This window comes from Thunnus thynnus, chromosome 22 (assembly GCF_963924715.1).
Source record: "Thunnus thynnus chromosome 22, fThuThy2.1, whole genome shotgun sequence".
Classification (NCBI taxonomy): domain Eukaryota; kingdom Metazoa; phylum Chordata; class Actinopteri; order Scombriformes; family Scombridae; genus Thunnus; species Thunnus thynnus.
In genome coordinates, this window is record NC_089538.1 from 21,725,115 (window position 1) to 21,746,754 (window position 21,640).

The 21,640-nt window shown below is 39.6% G+C and overlaps 1 protein-coding gene across 1 annotated transcript in view; it reads left to right on the forward strand.

The window, feature by feature from the left end:
* trpc5a (transient receptor potential cation channel, subfamily C, member 5a) overlaps positions 1–18,606 on the forward strand; it is a 167,617-nt gene extending 149,011 nt beyond the window's left edge. Inside the window, exons 15-18 of the mRNA XM_067580893.1 lie at positions 395–604; positions 6,566–6,607; positions 10,853–10,942; positions 13,997–18,606. Of these exons, the coding sequence (XP_067436994.1) occupies positions 395–604; positions 6,566–6,607; positions 10,853–10,942; positions 13,997–15,052 (1,398 nt within the window). The 3' untranslated portion in view covers positions 15,053–18,606. The remainder of the gene's footprint in view (positions 1–394; positions 605–6,565; positions 6,608–10,852; positions 10,943–13,996) is intronic.
* The last annotated feature ends 3,034 nt before the right edge of the window (positions 18,607–21,640 follow it).

Genomic DNA, 21,640 nt, shown 5'->3' on the forward strand with positions numbered 1-21,640 from the left:
AGCCGACAACAATCAAGATGACTAATATTTCCTGACATTTCGTCATGCAGGATGAATACATGCGTACAGATCCAGGATTGTTTGTGCTCCAGACGTGCACAACACACGTCAGATCAGCCCGGTGCAGACTACAAGACAAATATTTTAGATCTGAGACAAAAAAATCTGTGCTTGTTCCTTTGACGACAGGTCATCTAGTTTGACACCTTGTCTGAGAACAGTTGTGTCTCCCAACATCAACATGGCGACAGTCTGGGACAAAACATGTCAGAGTACAGTTATTCTGGGATAACTGGTCATTAAGCATTACGTCACTTTCATTGTTTTCATCCAAATTTAATTCAAAATTAAAAATCCCCCGCCACTAGCTAACCGTCTTGTCGTCGTCCTCCAGGACCACGCCGACATCGAGTGGAAGTTTGCCCGCACCAAGCTGTGGATGAGCTACTTCGACGAGGGCGGGACGCTGCCGCCTCCGTTCAACATCATCCCCAGCCCCAAGTCCATCTGGTACCTGCTCATGTGGCTCCACAACAAGCTGTGCAGGAGAGGCCAGCCGCCCGGGGAGGACACGCACAAATGTGAAAACCTCCGAGAGTTCACGGTGAGCGTTACAGTTCTTGAAATACTTCTGTTTTTACATGCAAGTTATTTTTTAAGCCTCTTTTTATTGGGTTTTGCAGGATTTTATACATTTGTATCAAAGACAAATACAATTACCTTTTTTAAGACATGTATTTTTATAAAGAAGTGAGCACTGAATCTGCTAGACCTTGAACAATAACACAAGCAAACTGGAAAACAACGAAAACACATAATAATGAGGATGTTCAACAGCACATTAATGTTGCACCTCTATTCATTAAAACAGAACAAAACCTCACATCGCTACACCTTCCCCCGTTAGGGTTAGCATTAGGGTTATGGTTAGTATTCTTGATATACTTGAGAAAAGGGTCCCAGACCTTGACACTGGACCTTCCTTGGTCTTATTTTCTCCAACTTATGAAAGTATAGCACGTCCCGAATCCAGTGTGTATGAGACAGCAGTGAAGGAGATTTCCACCTCATCAGGATCAACCTTCTAGCCAGCAAAGTGATGAAGACGATTACATTTTTTGGGATAAAGAGAAAGAGTAAAGATGCTGACTGAAAGGGTGGTTAGGGTCAAGCATTCGGCCCAGTAAGTTAAACAAGGATGGACAGAACCAGAGTATATGTATAGTTGTTTTTTAATCTATTATATAAAGCCACTATTTTACACATTTACATCATCGTTCACATTATTCTAAATTATTCTGCTTTTCTACAAAACAGCAGCTGCAGACGAAAAAAACAGTAAACATGTATAAATGTTTTATTAATTCATGTGTAGACTAATATGCTGGCGTGGCCATATGTCCGTCACTGAACAGTCATGCAAACAAGCTGCACGAGCCTCAGCCAGGCTAAAAGGCCATATGCTGATATCCATGTTAACAAGTCAATGGAGGATTCACAGGCTTTACATGCAAACTGAGGTCTGGTTAATGCGAACGGTACTGTTGGTTTACACAAGTTGAAGGCACATTTTATTATTATTTTTGTCGGTTTGGACGCTGTTTCTATCAGTCATGATGAGACTTTACTCAGAGTCCAACAGGAACATGTGAAGCTCAAATCATCACACAGATTGTAAAAGAGTAGGGCTCAGCTTCGAATGAAATGTGTATTAAAAACTGAAACTGTATTGAAACTTAGCAATTTAATGCTTTGTCAGGTCTTGTTTACATATTCTTTGAACAGATATTTTCTGATGTAAGACACAACTCTTATGACTACATGAAACTCTGCTGTATTTAGGAACTTTGGCTCGTTTTAACAAAAAAAAAAAAACATTGGAGATTAAAGATCGTTCTTGACCGTCATGTCAGTATCGATATTGAAAGGTGTCATCTTGGCCGCGGTTTCAAAAAGTTCTGACAATAACCAGAGAAAATGTACTCTTGGTTTAGTAAAACGTGCTCTTAAGACTCCTTGCTTCAACTTTGACATACTGTACTTGTTGTAGTTGTGTGCACACATACAGCAGTTTTTCTACACAATGAGGAATTATTATGAACATATCAGATGTGATCACTTGCAGTTTTACCTCCAAAAAAGTTGAAAGTGAGTTAAACCTGTGTGACTGGCACGACTCAAGTCATTTAAGTGAATAAAATATTACCATAAAGGATAGAAATGATGAAGCAAAACTTTGAAAATACAACCCAAGTTGTAAAAAAACCCCTCTTGTCCTGTTGGATCGTATTTATTATGTTAGTCCTGATTAATCACAGTAAGACCAGTTAAGAACTGATACTTTATATATTGAAAAACAATGTAATATAACTAAATTTTGGTGATAATAGATCACAGTCTATAATAAATACCAAAACAAAGAAAGAATTGTAGTTTATCGGTGGAAAATCACTATTAAACAAATAAATCCAGAGCTCACAATCGATCAGAGCAGAAACCAACTTGCTCAGTGTGAGAGAGGAGTTACAGTAAGAGTAAAAAAAAAGAAGCTATTTTGCAGAAATACAAACACACAGCTCATAGATTGACATCAGCTTTGTGTTTATGAGCACAGAGGGAACATCAGCGGAGAAACACGTCCCGATAAACACATTTAAAATCAACAGTCCAGTCATCTGCAGAGAGAGAGAGACTGTGAGCAAGCAGCACAGAATGACAAGGCTTTTTCACAAACACACACACACACACACACACACACATGCACACACACAGTGCAGCTGGCATGTTCACCTCAGCTGCAGTCAGCTGAGTTATATAAGCCAACCAGCCCACATAAGTTCACAGAGCCACACAGCGCTGCAGAGATCTGATCAAGGGAGAGTGCCGGTGTATGTGTGTGTGTGTGTGTTTAAATGTGTGCGTGCATGTGTGTTGACAAAGTAAGCAGAAAAACAGCATGAGATATGCGTGCATGTGTGTGTGTGTGTGTGTGTGTGTTTGTTAATGCACAGCAGTGAGAGAGAGAGAGAAAAGAAGCGTGGATGATTTAGACGAGAGTGAAACATGATGAAAATGAAATGGAAACAGTGAAGTGAAACATTGAATATCGACTGAAAACCAGAATAAAATGCGAAACACGGAGAGAGAATATGACAGAAAAGGCAGAAGAAGATGGTGGTGAAATATGACTCTGTGTGTGTGAGACAGAAATAAATTAGTAGACTGTATCATACAAATCTGTAAATATGTCTTAAAATCAGAGAAAAAACACTTTTAAGTCAGAAATTGAAGGAAGCTTAACAACCAGAATTTCCAAGTTTGACTTTAATAATAGATTTTAGTCCTGTTGACATGAAGGAAACATTGAGAAAGATCCTCACCTGACAACAAACTGGCATCCAAAAACACTTTAAGTTTAAGGCTCATAATTTTTATTATCAATGTATTTTCATATATTCCATTTTTTAAAAGGAGAAGTTTCTGTATTAACGAGTTCTCACTCAGATTGTATAAACTCACACATCCAGAACCGGTTGTTTCTTGTTGCAAGAAGACACTAAGTAAAATTAAATTCAAGGAAATAATGTCCTCTTGTAAAAAAAAAAGTGTTGTGTTTATTCAAAGTAAAGAGAAAAGTGATAAGAAAAAACAAATTAATTGATGTTTATGCACTTCTAAGTAACTAAAAAGTACCCAAAACATATTAAAATACAGTGTGCTCTAATAAACATTTTAAATTAGATTTTTTTCATATTAATTATTTTCTAAAATATGATTTTCAATCAAAACAACACAAATAAAGTCCTGGATATTTTTTTGTAACAAAATCAAACATAATAACTTTTTTTTAATTCAGTGTTTTTGCTGTTTCTGTTTCTGTTGAAGATCACAATAAAACCAGATGTTTTACCTTTTGTGTCAATAAAGATTGAGACAGTCTGGTTGAAAGCCTCACCTCACATGAACTCTTACTGCAGAATCAAAGAACAGCTGCTGTCTGGTTACCTGCCGGACTTTATTCTGCTCTTCATAAGAAACTCGGGTCTTCTACATGTCGACCAAACAAGCTTGATTTCCCTCATGTAGCTGCACCCGAACCGTTCGATAACCAGATTTTGATGAATGACGCTGTCGAGTGCAGGAGGCGACTGTCCGGTAACCAAAAGTTCATCAGTGTTCATCAGTGTAACTGATGAAGAGTCCTTAGACAAGACTCTTCAACACCTACCTTTGTCTCAGAGAACTCAGAGAAATCAGACTTCATGATTAAAAGGCCTTTTAACGCACTTTAAGGACTTGACAGCAGCTCTTCAAAAACAACAAAAAAAAAGTCACTTCTTGAATGATTTCATCAGAAAAACACAAGAGAAGAAAAAATAATCATCCACAGGTGTGTAGAGGAGATAGTGACTTCTGTTACCACAGTAAACAATAATACATAATAGATGACTTGCTGCAGAGCAACCGATTCACCTTAAAGGAAAGATTCACAATTTTTTAAAGTCCGTCTTAAAACAACCGTCAGGTGAACATTGAAACATGTTTTTCTTGCTGTAATCATTCCTCCTGTTCATACTGACCATTAGAAGATCCCTTTATAATGCACTTACAGTGGGAGTGATGGGGGACAACAATGTATTTAAAAGCTTATTTGATGATGATATGAGGCTACAGCCGTCAGCGTTGGTCAAACAAAGTGAATTTGCATTCAAATTAGAAAACAATAAAGAGGTATTTCAGCACAATTGGTTCACAATTTGTCAAATTTGTCTTAAAACACCAGTCAGGTGAACATTAAACCTGTTTTTCTTGCTGTAATCATTCCTCCTGTTCATACTGACCATTAGAAGATCCCTTCATAATGACCTTAGCAATGGAAGTGATGGGGGACAAAAGCCACAGTCCTTCTTCTGTGCAAAAATGTGTTTAATAGTATCTTTCAAAGTTACTGTCTTTTTAGTGCCGAAGTCCCTCTTTTTGTTATGATCCGTCCACTGCAGTTGAACAGGAAAACATCGTCCATCAAGACACAAAAGGGGAATTTTTTACTAAAAAGACTGTAACTGTGGAAGATATTCACTTTGTTTGACCAACGCTGACGGCTGTAGCCTCATATCATCATCAAATAAGCTTTTAAATACATTGTTCCACTGTAAGTACATTATGAAGGGATCTTCTAATGGTCAGTATGAACAGGAGGAATGATTACAGCAAGAAAAACCAGTTTCACTGTTCATTCAGGAACCTGATTGTTGTTTAAGGACAGACTTAAAAAAATCTGTCCTTTAAGGTGAATTGGTTGCTCTGCTAAAGTGACAGCAGCAAGTCATCTATTATGTATTATTACAATGGAACAATGTATTTAAAAGCTTATTTGATGATGATATGAGGCTACAGCCGTCAGCGTTGGTCAAACAAAGTGAATATCTTCCACAGTTACAGTCTTTTTAGTAAAAAAAATTCCCCTTTTGTGTCTCCATGGACGATGTTTTCCTGGGGACGGATCATAACAAAAAGAGGGACTTCGGCACTAAAAAGACAGTGACTTTGAAAGATATTGATCTGATTTGACAAATTTTTAAGCTTTATGCTAGCTTCAAATAAACTTTTAAATACAGACTTCCATCACTTACATTGTAAGTACATTATGAAGGGATCTTCTAATGGTCAGTATGAACAGGAGGAATGATTACAGCAAGAAAAACATGTTTCAATGTTCACCTGACTAGTGTTTTAAGACAAACTTGACAAATTGTGAACCGATTGCGCTGAAATACCTCTTTATTGTTTTCCAATTTTCATGCAAATGTATCGTGTCTGTTTCTCTTATTTCCACTCTTTGTTGTCTATCTTTGCAAAGCTCTGTTGTTTTGATAAATATTGCATGAATAACACTTTCTTTTGCATCACTGAACACAGGAATTGTTTAAAAGAGTGAAAAATCAATGAATAATATAGGTCCGCTGTGATGCTGTAGGTCTCTAAAAATAACCCGAATGCTCTCAGTACACTTGATTCAATTGGCTCAATCATTTGATGAGGTGAGAAGAGACGGGTTTTTTTTATGGCAAAGATAGATTTCTGCTCATTTCTGTCACGCAGATGATTATAATTCTGGATGAAAGCGTTCGCTAAAGGCCTAAAATGTAAATGAAGAGCAGAAGTTCTCACTCCAAAATATTATATATCCACTCTGAGTGTGGGGAGGGGGATGATTAACTGAAGTTCATTATTCAACATCTCTGCAATATGGAGGATTCAGGCTGTAAAAGTGTCATTCTACCAGCCAAAGGCAATTCATTACCTGCTTTCTTTTTTTGTTTTAGTTCGGTGCCATTAATCATTTTTTCAAGAGAGAGCGTCGCTGTTTCAAAAAAAAACAAAAAACTCTGGACATGTTTCATTTTCAGATGTATAATCAGGTTGGCATAGAGGAAAACAAGATAGATGGATGGGTGTAGAGAAAGACAGAAGAAGAGGGACGAAAAAACAGAGACAGATGGAGAGATGTGGTGATGAATGTGTTTAACATGATCCCTTTTTTTTTTTTTCTCTCTCTTTGCAGGAACGTCACGCTGACAGTCTGATACAAAATCAGCATTACCAGGTCTGTACAGCTTCATGTTTGTTTGTTTACAGTGTGTAGAGGTTTGTGTGTGTGTGCGTGTGTCGTCTTGAGACCAACACAATCCTCCCAACAACCTGAGTATCTGAGCGTTTCCACAACATAACAGGAAAACGTCACAGCAACTCAAACTAGTTTAACTTCTCACCTCCTTGCAGTGATGTCACAGTGTACTGACAGAGCACACTGTGACATCACTGTTGGGTGTGGTTACAGATGCAACAGACTTTAAAGTCCCCCAATTAATCATTTATTAAGCAGTATACAAGAAGTTAATAAACACTTTATAACACATTTATAACACATTGTAATGTAGTTTTAAGTAGATATAAGTGTTTATTAATGAATTTGTCAACAACTATAACTTCTGTTGTGGGCACCCATTACTGGAGGTTGCTGTATGAATATATAAGAGAATTAATAGTTGCTGACAAGTACTGTACATTAATAAACACTTGAAAATGTCCTTATATCTGAGTAAACCTACATTAAAGTGAGTTATGAACCATATACCATGTTTATATACTACTTATAAAGGCTAAAAGTGGGGCTTTAAAGTTAAGCCTTTTAAAGGATTTGGCTGGCGATTTTCTATATTAATAATGAATTGATCTACTTACAAGTATGATGTATGTATCCAAAGCCTGATATATCTTATTCCTCTGTGCCGTAGACCTCCGTTGTTGTCCAAAAACCATTAAAAACACGTGATTGAGCCACACTGCTGCACTGGGTGACATGTATTTTCATCATGAAGGCAATGGTCACGGTAGATTGTTCAGAAACGGCTTCAAAGACTAATAACAGCAATCACATTTTCAGTCTCTGGAGAGTAGTTCTGTGTAAGGCAAACGCCTTTGACAGAGTTTCACTAGCTTGTTTTCACAACCTCTTGACTGAGACTGAAGGGATGCTAGTAAAGCACTTTACTACTATGGAACTACTCTCCGGAGACTGAAAACATGATTGCTATTATTAGTCTTTGGAGCCGTTTCTAAACAAACTAACGTGACTGTAATCTTTGTGATGAAAGAACATGTCCCCCAGTGCAACAATGTGACTCACTGACATTTTTTTTTTATAGTTTTTGGACAACAACGGAGGTTTACAGCACAGAGGAATAAGATATATCAGGCTTTGGACACACATACACACAATACTTGTAAATAGATCAACTCATTGTTGGTTTGGCTCTGCACATGAAATCTATTGACAAAAAGAAAAAATGTAGAAAATCAGCAGCCAGATCCTGTAACACCAGGCTGAAAAGCAGTGTTTCACTCTCCTCTCTGCTTGAGAGTTTAAAGATTGTTTCACCTCTGACACCCAGCATCACTGATGACATTATGTAGGAATAGCGTGAAATCAGGTACAACACAAAACCAGGACCCGCTTGTAAAAACATTGCTACTTGTGGTCAAAAACTCCTTCATATAATGCATCTATATATGCATCTTCCTGCACTGCCAGTAATGTCAAGTTGAATTCTGTGAGGGTTCAGTGTTTAATAACCTGACGAGCCAGATGGTTTGTTACACAGAACCAGCTGAAAAGTCGTCCTTGGAAACTGTTTGGAAAAGGGCAGGCACTTTAAAAAAAAAATACTTGGCAGGTGATTGGATGAACCAATCTGTCTATCGCCATCTATCACTGACAATTACTTCTCGCTATCGTCACACCTAAACCAATCACGTAGCTGCCAGTAGTTCTAGGAAGCTGATTGGTCTGAACCACCGTCAGATTCTGCAGTAACAATCCAGCTGCCTCGCTAGTGTTTAATGTTAAAGGTGGACTTTTGATAGTTCTAGGAACTTTGGCAGGGTAAAAGTTATTAAAATTGTCTCCAGTCTCCCACTTTTCAGTCAAAAGCAGTTTCATGTACCTAATAACCACTTTTAACCAATTGTCAAGAGATTTTTTATGTTCTTGGCTTTATTGGAGGAATTTATCATCTGCTTTTTATTAGCTGCAAAGTAAGCTGATGTGTTTAACCTTCTCAGCATTGAAAGTTTTACAGTATGTTTAGTGTTTTTTTTAAAAAAAAAAAGCTGTCCCCTAATATAAGTTAAAGTGGGAGAAAGCACCTTTTTTTTAAACTCTTCAACACTTGTGTTCATAAGGAAAATAACAGTATATTGTATTTGGCAGCCGTGACCGTCGTTTTGATGTCCAGCTTTCGGGGATTTTTGTAGGAATTTGTAGCAGCAAATCATCCGAGACCGATCTCTTGTATCCTGACACCTCAGCTCTGGCAGCGACTACAAACGCAGGAATGCCAGTACTTTGTATTTGGCAGTGACGATTGTTACTTTGATATCCGTCCATGTTTTTTAAGGATTGTTGTAGGAATCTGTCCTTCACTTTAACAGTGAGTGTGTGGTGTGTTTGGCAGAGGCGGAGAGTGACAGCGTGCCAGACCGTCCTGTTTGGCAGTCACAGGTGTTGACTGTGGGAGGATGCAGTGTGTGTGTGTGTGTGTGTGTGTGTGTGTGTGTGTGTGTGTGTTTGAATTACCACCCACTGAGCACCAAATGCTGGTGAAATTTGTCTTTGGTCGTTAAATCAATAAGGGTCATACGCCTCATTGGCTGATTACTTAATGAGACAATAACATTTAAATTTCTTACGTCAGGTTGAATTCAGCTGCACTTGATGATCAACCAGCGAGTTTAAAATGAACACACAGTACTGAGTCTATAAAAACATTGACAACAGTGTGTGTAATTACTTCTCACAAGTATTTTTTACACCCTAAAAAGAAATGAAACAGTTTCAGTCCATCAGGTTAGAGACTATTAAAAATAGCAAACGTCACTTATATAGTAACACTGAGCCTAAAAATGTCCTTAGAAGTTTCCTGGAAAAAATAATATATGAATAATGATGTTTTTATCCTGTTTACAAGACAACACAAATTCATATAAGCCAGATCCAGAAAGCTGCATATACATTTTCAAATAATAAAACAAAAAAATCACAAAAGCATTTACTGTTTAATACTTTAAATACTGATTAAATAATCCATCTTGCCTTCTTTTCCAGGCTTTTGGAGGGAAATTAAAGAATATGTTCACAATTTTTCAAGTCTGTCTTAGAGTGGTAGTCAGGTGCATATATGAACATTGAAATTGGTTTTGCTCACTGTAATCATTCCTCCTGTTCATACTGGCCATTAAAAGATCCCATCCTTGATGCAGTTTTAATATAAGGGATGGGGGGACAAAATCCACAGCCCTTGTTTTATGCAAAAATGTATTTGAAAGTTTATCAGAAGCTAAAGTCAGAATGAGTCAAATCAAGTGGATATCTTCCAAAGTTACCATCTTTTTACTGAAAATTTCCCTCTTTTTGTTACTATCCTCTCACTACTGTCTGTAGAGACACAAAAAAACACTTCAACCTTGGAAGATATCCACCTAATTTGACTAATGTGGACAACTGAAGCCTCACATTAGCCTCAGATAAACTTTGAAATATATTTTTGCTCAAACGAGGACTGTGGATTTTGGCCTCCATCACTAACATTGTAAGCATATTTGAAAGGAAGTTTTTAATGGCCAGTATGAACAGGAGGAATGATTACAGCGAGGAAAACCTGACTGTTGTTTTAAGATAGACTTGAAATATTGTGCATCTATCCTTTAAACACAAAAATTAAACAGCTCTCCAATTTTTGATCGTCTGAACACCAGAATATTTTTGTCTGCCCATTTCATGGAAAACTGACACTTTTGAATCATCATATTGTGTACAGTACAAAAGAAAATGAGACTCACTTTCCAATTCTTCCAAATCACAAAGCTCGTACAATCTGTTTCCATCCTGAATATTTCTGAATCTGCCAAACTCAGCAGTGAGAGGAAGAACAGCAACTCTCATCTGAACTCGAGTTGTCTGGCTTCTAGATAAGCGAGATGCAACATGCTATGATTCAGGGCCAAACTTTTGTTTCATATGTCCTTAATTTTGGTTCTGATGAGATATTTTTAAACTATTTGCTTTAAACTTGGAAATAAGCTTATTTTTAATACTAGTAACATTATGACACAAACTATATCAGCCCATTAAAAGATAGAGCTCATATAGAAAACTTTATAAATGATACAAAAATAGTGAGATAACAAGATAGTAAAATATAAAAGTAAAGAAAACATGTTGAAAAAAAACAATAGAATAGCAGCACAGCAAGTGAGCATGTTCAGTAACCATGGCGACTGTCTCCAACAGGAAGTAATCCGGAACCTGGTGAAGAGGTACGTGGCGGCCATGATACGCAGCGCCAAGACGGACGAGGGACTGACGGAGGAGAACTTCAAGGTGGGTGCTTTAAACCGGGGGCGAGCTGCTGTTGTCATGGTGACGGCTGATGGGGAGCCAAAAAAAAAGAACAACAACAAAAAAAAAAATCTGCACTCGGCAGCAGCGTGCCTGAATCCCGCTTTGGTTTCGTGTCACATCGTTTCTGCTGAAACACTTAAGAGTATAAATAATAAGTATAAAACATTGTTTAGCAGTAAATCGTATTAGTTTGTCGCTTGATGCCTTGCAGAGCTCGTTCTGCAGAAACACGACGTGCGCAGCAACTATTCACTTGTGTTTGCACTGCAATAAACAGCGCTGACTTTTATTGATACCAAAAGGCAGAGCTGTTCTTCGTCACTACAAAGATGCATTAAAAGATTAAAATATTTTTTATAACTAGACCACCTGCCAACTCTAAAGCTCTGCCTCCTCCTCCTCATTCCCAAAATCTACAGCTCTGATCAATACCAACAGCTCATAGTCGATAATCCTTGTGGAGGGTTTTTCTTTTTTTTCCCCCCCAAATCCTCTGAGCAGCGAATTATTCTGAGCTGTTTTATAGCTCCGCGAGTCTGTTTCCCATGATGCCTCTGGAGCCTAGCCTGGGCTTTGAAGTGGAAAGTTCCTTTGGGGTTTTCATTGCAAAAACAACATCAGGTGCACATCGAGCTGAATCACTTTCACACCCTGAGTGTGTTTCTGTGTGTGTGTGTATGTGTGTGCATTTATGAGAGAGAGAGGCGCAGTCACAAATAGGCAGTGTGTGTTTAAATTGTGTATCAGGTGTACACTGAAGTAAATCACAGTGTTTTATTGTCTGTGGAATAAAGCCACATGCAGGATTTGGATCCCATACGGCACCTGGGGTGAGGAAAAAAAGATGGAATAGCTTGTGATTATATTTTAAAGAACGAAAGGATTCACGTTTAGTGAGTTTAAAGAGGACATAACATGCACATTTACAGGTCTACATTTATATTCTGGGGCTCTATTGGAATATATTTGCATGATTTACAGTTCAAAAAAGCTCCTTATTTATCTTACATTGGCCTTTTATGCAGCCTCTCAGTTCAGCCTCTGACTGAAACAGGCTGTTTTAGCTCCTGTCTCTTTAAAGTCCCCCCTCTTGATGTGCCTACTTTAGTAGGATTTCATTTCTTTTTCTCATTCCTTACTTGAAATGTCAACTTCTCAAACACATCTGTACATGGTAAAGCCGAAATATATGAGTGGAAAACGCAAACAACACATGGAAAAAGCTTAGCAACTAAGACTATGATCATCTCATCAGCAAGGTAGTCAAAACCGTCACAAACAAAGTGTTCAGAGCAGGTTGAAGTCCTGGCTTTTTTACATATGTCAACCTCAAGTTTTGGAAATTTGATCATGTTTAACATCGATATCTGACAACATAATAGTAAATAACAAACAGAATATGTCCCCTGTAAGTTATTTGGCTCACAGTTCAGTGTGTCTGTTAGAGAAAGAAAGCAGAGAGACGGAGTGAAAGTCTATGTAGACGTGTACATGAACTGAATCTAAATAAAAATTGTTGTCCCCAGTTGGCTTCAGCGCTGAGCAGCAAACCAACATGATGCACGTTTCTGTTATACATGTTTTCCTTTGAGGAGACACTTCGACTCATAGAGGTGCTGTACTGATGATAGATTACATTGTTTATATATTATATAGAGCTAAATAAGAGGCAGAGACAATCATATCAGGAGCTCCGCCTCAGGAATGTTTTCATTATAGATTAGTCTGTCTGTTTTTTCATTAATTGATACATGTGTCAGAAAAAAGTGATGTCTTTGGATTGGAGCCCAGCTGATATTGATGTTTGTTTTTTTGTCACAAACACATAACAAACATAAACATTTTTTTTATAAGGATACTCCAAATTATTTAAGAAGTGTGATCAGGATGTCATTAGACTTGCAGAATCAGTGACGTCTTTTACATCACTTCTTAAAACTTACCTTTTAAAAGAAAACAAAAGCTTTATGTTCCCAGTTCCACAATGATTTATGTGTTTTGTGTTATTTTTTACTGTTTCTTATTGTATTTTTGGTACACAGAGGTCTGGTAACCTCACTTCTTTCTAACTCCACAACCTCAGATTTTTTTTTTCCTTCATTTTCAAACTTGTAGTCTTCATCCCCAACGGACACTGACTTAAGTTGGAGAAACTTTTTTCATATATGTTGTAATACTTCCCCGAGACCTTTAAACTGACTTTGATGTGTAAAATCAGTGCAGTTCCTCATTCAGAATATTTATTTCTAGGACGCAATATGTCATCTTAACCCATCAGTAGATAAAAGGGTTATATGATGAAAGTCTCAGTGGTCTGCAAAATTACAAAACGTGACAGTAAATACTTTCAAATTAATTAAGTGAATTAATTAATTTATTTAGTTAGATGAAGTGAATCTCGTCCCTCGACCGACGCCTGCCTCTTCAGTCACACGCTTCTCTCACTTCCTCCATTTATCCGCTCTCTCTCTCTCTTCCTCTCTTTTGTTTGTCTCTTGACCTCGATCTCGCTCTCTTCACCGCCACCCTCCTGAGTCCTTACCCTCCTCTTCACCCTGCGCCTCTACAAACAGGATGTTTCACCTCCCGTCTCTCATTCAGTCATCAGTCTCATCTCGAACACTTCGCCGCCTCACCACCCTCTTCTTCTCTGTTTTTCTCTCGTTCTCCCCTCCACCACCACCAAATATCAGATATTTATTCCTTTTAAAGCTTTACAATAATTATTGCAGCCGTCCTGATAAAAATTTTGTTTAATTAAATTTTCAAGCCTCAACATGCTGTAAAATGATTCATCCAGTTTCAAAAGGAAAGACGATGTTGTGATTGATTTGAAGTCTTTTTATGAAGATCTTGTTCCGCTTACAATAACTTCTCTTACTTTATCCTTTATCCTCATGGTTTCAAATATTTTCAAGTGACAAATAAAGATACTTTCATTTAAGACATTTAAAACAGTTCGGCTCACATAACTATTATAAAATATTACCAACATCATATTAAATTCACGGTGCTCTTCTTCTCTCTTTCCAGGAGTTGAAGCAGGACATCTCCAGTTTCCGCTACGAGGTCCTGGATCTCCTCGGTAACCGGCGTCCTCCCCGGCGACACTACTCATCCTCCAGTGAGAATACGAGAGACGATGGCGCCATGGCCTCGGAGGACGACAGCGAATCGGGCGGCGACGGCAGCGGAGGAGGTGGAGGCGGAGGTGGAGGCGTAGGCGGAGGTGGAGGTGTAGGCCAGAAGTCGAAGGGTGTGAGCTTCATGACTCCTCTGGAGGACGACACAAGGCCGACGCCGACGCTCGGTGTCTCCGCTTTGGTGCGCTCCATTTCTGGAATGACCCGGATAGAAAGAGGAGAGGAAGAGGAGGGGGAGCTGGAGGAAGGCATTGGATGGGGCGAGGAGGAGGAGGAGGAGGGGAAACCAAAGAGCAACGGGCTGAAGACGACCGTCATCCCTCCGTCCTCCACCAGCGCCCTCCCCTCCCCGTCTTCATCGTTCTCCTCTTCGTTCTCCTCGTCGTTCGCTCGTACGCGGAGCCGGCTGCAGCGCCTCTCGTCTCCAGGAGCAAAGACGGACTCTTTCAAGCGCCTCTCCTACCTTTTCTCACGCTCCAAACGCAAAGCCCCACCCATGCCCCTCCCCCTCCAGTCCCCGCCCTCCTACACCATCTCCGACGGGTTGCTCCGCCCCCTCGGGAGCCACAGCCACTCCGACTTCGGACTCAGCGGCGTGACCAGAAGCGAGACTCACCTGAACGAGGTGGGCCGCTCGGCCGACATCAATAACCCCTCGTTCTCGCCGCGGAGAACGAACGGGCGGGACTCGCTCCTGACGCTGCCCCTCCCTCCCCCATGCCCCTGCCAATCCCTGCACTGTGCTTCCAACATGTCCGAGTCCAGCTCGCGCCTCCTGGACTCCAGCGAGGACGTTTTCCAGGGCGGAGGCGTGGGAGGAGCGGGCGAGGGCGGCGTGGACGGACGAGGCGGGCGGATGATGATGGGCGGGTGGGTGGGACCCTGCGACGATGTCATAGAGGACAGCTGTGAGGTCATAGAGGACTCGGTCACCACGCAGCTATAGGAGAGACGGACACCCAGACTGTTTTTCTTTGTTTGTTTGCAAAGTGGTTGAACACACACGGAGGGAGAGAGACAGAGAGAGAGGTGGAGAGGACGGGACACCGACGGGATCCTGGAAATCTAAAATGCAACGTTTCCGAGAGCGGAAGGAGTTCAGCCATGGACAGGAGGGATCCTGAAATGGCAGACGTTCATAAAGACAGTTTGACATCATCTGTTTATCTGAGATTTCCAAGAGATTACGGCACCGACGCATCAGTGTCCGCAAGAGCCGAGACGAGTCAGCTAGCGAGCTAAATTATAAAATTATTACTATTGCGCAAATTTACATTCTGTTCAGGCTCGATTGTTTCTCCTCGGTGCTCCTTATGTTCAGAGTAATGCTGCAACTAGCGATTATTTTCATTAGCGACCAATCTGGAGATTATTTTCTCAACTAATCGATTAGTTGTTAGAAAATGGTGAAGAATGATGATGATCATTTCCTTAAGTCCAAGCATTTTTTCTTAAAACTTACTTAAAACGATTAATCGGTTATCAGAATAGTTGGCGATTAATTTTCTGTCGGACAATTAATTGACTAATCATTGCAGCTCTCTAGATCTGGATGGAGCTTGTTAAAATAGAGCAACTTTATAGCTTTTGAGTGTTAAGTGTCTGAATTTTTATCTAAATTTAAGAACCTCAAGCACAACTTGAAAGTGACTATTGAGAAGTGAGATTCAGACCACGTGAGTTCAGAAAGATAGTTTTCAAAGTCAAATATTTCAGTGCAATAAATCTTTGGTATTTAAATTTCAACGTTAAGTATTGTCAATGCATGACCATCATCATCTCTAACATACATCAGGTATGACGTGAACGCAGCATTACTAGATCGAGAGCGAGGGAGCAACCAGAGTAACTCGCTAGTGAGCTAACTAGCTAGCGAGACAACATGAGAGCAGTTTTCAAGACACTCAGTGAGAGACTTTCTTTCCTTTCACCCAGAATTTGAACCTCGTGATCAATTAATATTCCTCCCAGATGCATGCATCCAAAAAGTTTAGTCCTCTTCCTGTGCGGTCTACTGCACATGCTCATTAGCGTCTCTTTCCCTGAGCCTTTTACGTTGAATGTTTTACATTCGTTAAACCCTTTAAGTTTAAAAGTTCAAGATGTAGAGTCAACAACCGCCTTCGTGTGGCGTCGGGGGGGGAACTGAAGTAAACAAAACCCTTTCAAACTTTCTTCATAAATGTCTGCCATTTTTTTCCACGCATGCTAAAAGAGAACAAAGACGGAGATTTAAAAGTGAGAGTGCAGATTTTTCCCTCTTTTCCTCTGGGATTTCCAAACACGCATGATTATTACGGAATTACAAGGAGCCAAAGCGACTTTCCAGAAGGAAGATATATATATAAATATATATATATATCATCAAAAGTTCATGTTTGGTTGTCTACACATGACGCTGTCTTTCCCTTTAACCAAACTTCGGAAAAAAAACGGAATAAAAATGGGATTTTAAAACCCGCTGGAATTTAAGTGGAACTACCCTCAAACTTCAACCTAAATGGAAAACGAAACTAACTTTACTTTGAAATTGCAAAAAAAATTCCACGGGAACAAGCGGAATAACCTTCCCCTTTAACTCTGGAATTTGATTTCACTCACTGGGATGAAAGGGAACAGCACGGGACCATTGCTCTGCTGTCGATAGCCTCTCTCTCTGCATCAACAAGGGCCAAGGAACTTTATTTTATCCTAATAACAGTTATACTAGTAATAATAATAACGATAATAATAATAAGAGACTTCTAATAATAATAACAATGACTATTCTGGTTTCTAAAGACTGTCTTTGCTTCTATTTGAGTTGCCTACGATATTCTGGCTTCTCGCTCAGCTCTTCCTTAATACGTACACTTTAACCTGATGAATAAAAACATATGGTGATCTTTATTGTTGATGGGAAGGAGACGACGGACGGATGAAAGGAACGCAGGACGTTTTCTGAGATGAGAAGAGACGGAGAAAGGAAAGGACTTGAGGTAAAAAAAGAAAGGAATGAAGGGACTGACTGAGGAAGAGAGATAGAGATGAGTTTGGCTTTCTCTCTATCTGGAAAATCTATTTTAAAGGGAAATTTCACCAGAATTTCATCATGATTCGTTTTTTTTTTTTTCTTGAAGTCGCTCGGCGCGGCGACTTCAAAAGGTTGGCATGAGCAGAGGCTGTTGAATTTTACTCTCTGGTTAATATACGACTGTCAGCGGTGGAGTAGAGATATTCTGCATGTTTGATCAAAAAAAACCACCGTTACCTGCAACACACACACACACACACACAAACACACACACACACACACACACATATGCACACACACTCAAAATATCAGCTGGTGTGATGAGTAGCTCCTAGCCAAGTGTTTTGCCCTTTATGAGATCTCTCCAGAGTCCTCCACTGTTTTCCCTCCTCAACAGGATGACGTCAGCTCCCCTTTCTTCTTCTTCTCTTGATTGTTTTGTCTTTTTTTTTTCTTCCTCCATTTTACATCTTTAAATTTACTTTCTCCAAAAAAAAAAAAAACCACACACACACACACTCTCACCCCTGAGGCAGACGCTGTTTGACCTCCACCACCAGCTGTCTTGGCAGCAACGGCGTCAGAAAGCCTCAGCCCCTTTTCGATGAATCAACATGCCAAAATGTCACAGCGTAACCATGGAGACCCGATTACCCGCTCAACATCCTGTAATCATAATGTCACGTCTAGGAGCCAGAAAAGCTCCGCGCAGCAGAGTCAGATGCTGTCGGGCATCCTGGGGCAGCGGGGGTGCAGTTAAGTGGTTAGTGTTGGCACTCGTCTCCTTTGTGTTTTAAAACAATCAATTTAGTGACATTTTGCATCCCACTAACAATAGAGGAAGACGGATATGTAGAAGTGGACGTGACAGTATCTTTACAGCACAAAAGCTAACTTAAAGGGGATATATTCTGTATGTTTCCGGGTCTATATTTATATTCTGGGGCTCTACCAGAATATCTTTGCATGATTTACACTTCAAAAAACTCCTTATTTATCTTCTACTGTCTCATTATGCAGCCCCTCAGTTCAGCCTCTGTCTGAAACAGGCTGTTTTAGCTCCTGTCTCTTTAAGACCCTCCTCCCGACGGACCCGCTCTGTTCTGATTGGCCAGCTCTTGGAAGCTTCCTCCACCCCCTTAGGCTACATAAACATAACATGCCACAAACTACTCAAAATGTCAACTTACATCAACTACATCTGTAAACGTTCGAGCCGAAATCCGATCCGAAATATACGAGTGGATGATGCAAACAACGTCGGAGCGTTCAGGGATTGTTGTTCAGGGTTGAAGCCTTTTGACCTGCAGGGAGCATTTCTACATACATTCACCTCAAGTTTTGGAACTTTTAACCATGTTTAACACAGATATCCAACATCATAAGAGTATATAAATAGCAGAAAATCACATAAAGCATGTTATGTCCCCTCTAACCAAGTAGTTTTTGTGTCTAAATCTAAACTAACTTCACTGGTATCAGATCAGAAGGCAAACAACATAAACAAATTGTTAACCAAATTTGTTTTAGTTACATAAATGTAAGGACTAGCGTACCTGTAGCTGACATTTGTGTGTCCAGTTCATGCTGTTGTCACATAACCCTGTTTCACGTAGTTTTCTCAGTTACACATGACGGTTTTAAAGGCAGCAAAGATAGGCAGACATGGCTAACAACAAGATGGACCCAACCTGTAAATTATAGTTTTTAGGGGAACAAGATCAACTGTTCTTATAGCTGAACTGATCAATATCAATTTAATGGATCAAATGTGTAATATGGAGGCTTTGCTTGCCGTGACAAACAAACAGAGAATTTTCACCCGGTTCTCTTCAGCTTCTCTGAACGTTTTAGCATCTTTCAGCTCTTTGTTTTGTTTTTCGGTCCAACTTCACTCACTTTCAGCAAAAACAGCTCTGATAAAAAAAACCGTAGAGTATTTCTCCAGCACCAAATGGTCGACACAGTTAGCAACCAACTGGTAAAGAAAGTGAAACATCAAACAGCTAAAAATCTAAGATCCTTTTCTCAGAAGACCAAAATAAAGCTATTAGGAGAGTGAATATTGGACTTACATTCATCAGGTGGCCATAAATTACAATCAATACGCTGACATGTTCACCATCACAGTTTAAAAGGTAATGTTAGTGTTGGTTTTTTAGCTTGTTCTGCTGCCCCCAAGTGGCCAAAATATCCATTAACGCTGCTTTAACCTATTTGGATATTTACAAAATGCGGATTAACATTCAAATTATCTTGTGATCCTCTGCAAGTCTCTGGGATTCTAACAGATCAATGGTTTGATCAGTTAACTCATAGACTGGTCTCACTGAGCAAATGGGGTTTTGAAAGTTTATTGATTTCTGAAAATTGGTTCTTGAAGTGAAATTACATGTGATCGGCATCATTGACACATTTTAAGTGATGGAACGAAGGCTCACAAGTGAGCTTTAGGTTTAAATCACCATTTAGAGGCAACAAATGTTACGGACAGCGAAGGTCGAAGCGTCAGGACAAACTGCTGTTTATTTGAGAATAATTGTGTCTGACAAAGAAGGTGAATGCAGGAGGAAGGAGTCCAGGTGGAGGAGGAGGAGGAGGAGGAGGATGTGTTTTCTGCACTCGCTCATCACTGTGCAGTTTAACATTGAAAGTTGCATCTGTCCCACTGCTACACCAACATCCTTTAAAAATGTTTTAAATATAACTTTGTGGCAACTTTTCTTAACAGAAAGTGGAATTAAATCACTAAGTATGAACCGCCAGGCGTCGCTATATACCTGAAACCTAAAGTTTACCCATGTGCCTGGCTAATACATTTCTAATACTAAAAAAATGTACTCATGTGTCATTGTATTAAGGCGTTGTCTTCACAAAGGAATGTCTAGTGTCACAAAATGAGTTTTGGTCCTTTGTTTAACAGTATAAGAGTCTTTAGGAACACTAATCACTTTGCATGGCCATCAGAAGCCTATAAGTCTGTTATGGCTAGGCTAGCGAACCCAAGAGCAGGACACCGAGGCAGGAGGCAGCGAGCAGTGTTGGAAGATAATTTTATTTGCAAAGTTGTAGCTGGGAGGCTCGGGCCAGCGTCTGGGCTGGTAGCCAGGAACCTGGAGCTTGAGGCTGGGCAGAGGGAATGGAGAGGCGAGGCAGGAAGGCAGGAGACAGGGGGCCGGAGTCAGGCAAAGGTAAAAACTGTAGGAACAGAGAAACAGGGATTAGCGATGCTGTAGAAACTGAACCGTAGTAAAGTAAGTAGGCTAGAAGCTCGACCGACTTCGACAAACAGAGTCTACGATATGGCGGCGAGTAGGAGGTTGAACCTGATATCCTGATGGACGGCAGCTGGTCGCCTGACTCCCGCACACCTGTCTCCACTCCCGTAATTTAGACTTAGACAAGGGAGAGAGAGACACCCACACACACACACACTAGGAGGAGGTAGAAGTATAAAATGACACTGAAAATGAGTAATAGAAGGAAATAAAACCACAATCATCACATAATATGATAACCTACGTTATTTAAATTACCAAAGTAGTAAAATACCCCAAATGGACAATAATGAGCCATAATAATAACAGTAAACAACCACCACACGTACAGGTGATTTAATGTCGCATCATAATCAAGTCAAACACACAATTTCACCTAATCAATTATTAATTAAGGCATTTCAACAACATGTGAATAAGAGAACATCACCAAGAAACTAATTAGTAATTTATAATACCGCAAATATATATTTATGTTTTGGTTCCATTCATAAAAACAGAGTAACGACGGGCAAATTAGGCTAAATATCCCTTTAAACAATAAACGGTAACATTGCAAAACAAAAAGGAATTAACAATCAATTAACTAAAAATAAGTTTTACACACAATGAACGTTTGTGAGTCGAACATGTGATCATACGTGTCGCTCAAACACACTTTAAGCAAACATTCAGCACCTCGACTGTGTGTTTTCCTGCATTTCAGGCACATGGCGAAGGTTTTATCGCAGGTCGTCCTCCTCTGATCTTTTTTATAATTTAATTATGACTTGATGCAGTTGTCAGATCACACACTCCAACAAATGCCGTTGCCTAGCAACTTAAAATGTTTAAACACAAACCGCACAGAGAGAAATGCATTCATATCGGGGTAAATTTCACCCGGTGGCGGATATTAGTTCAAATGTGCTTTTAATCTGGATTCATCTTCACTACACAACATTATTTTTAGGAAAAGTCAAAGACTGGTGGGCATGAATACTTTATTAAAACATAGTAACTCACTATTGAAAGACCACCACGAGTAAATTTTACCCTCATGGCGGTTTAAGCTCATAATTTCATCTTTTATCTCTTTTCAGCAACCACATGGCTCAACCATGATCTCTTGAACACTTAATAAACCAAAATAAAATAAATAATCCTCATCGACACATCAAACATCCGCTTCAACAACACACACACTGCAACAAGAGAGCAGGAAGAAAGAGAGGAGAAACCATGGCAACCAGCCTGCGTGTCA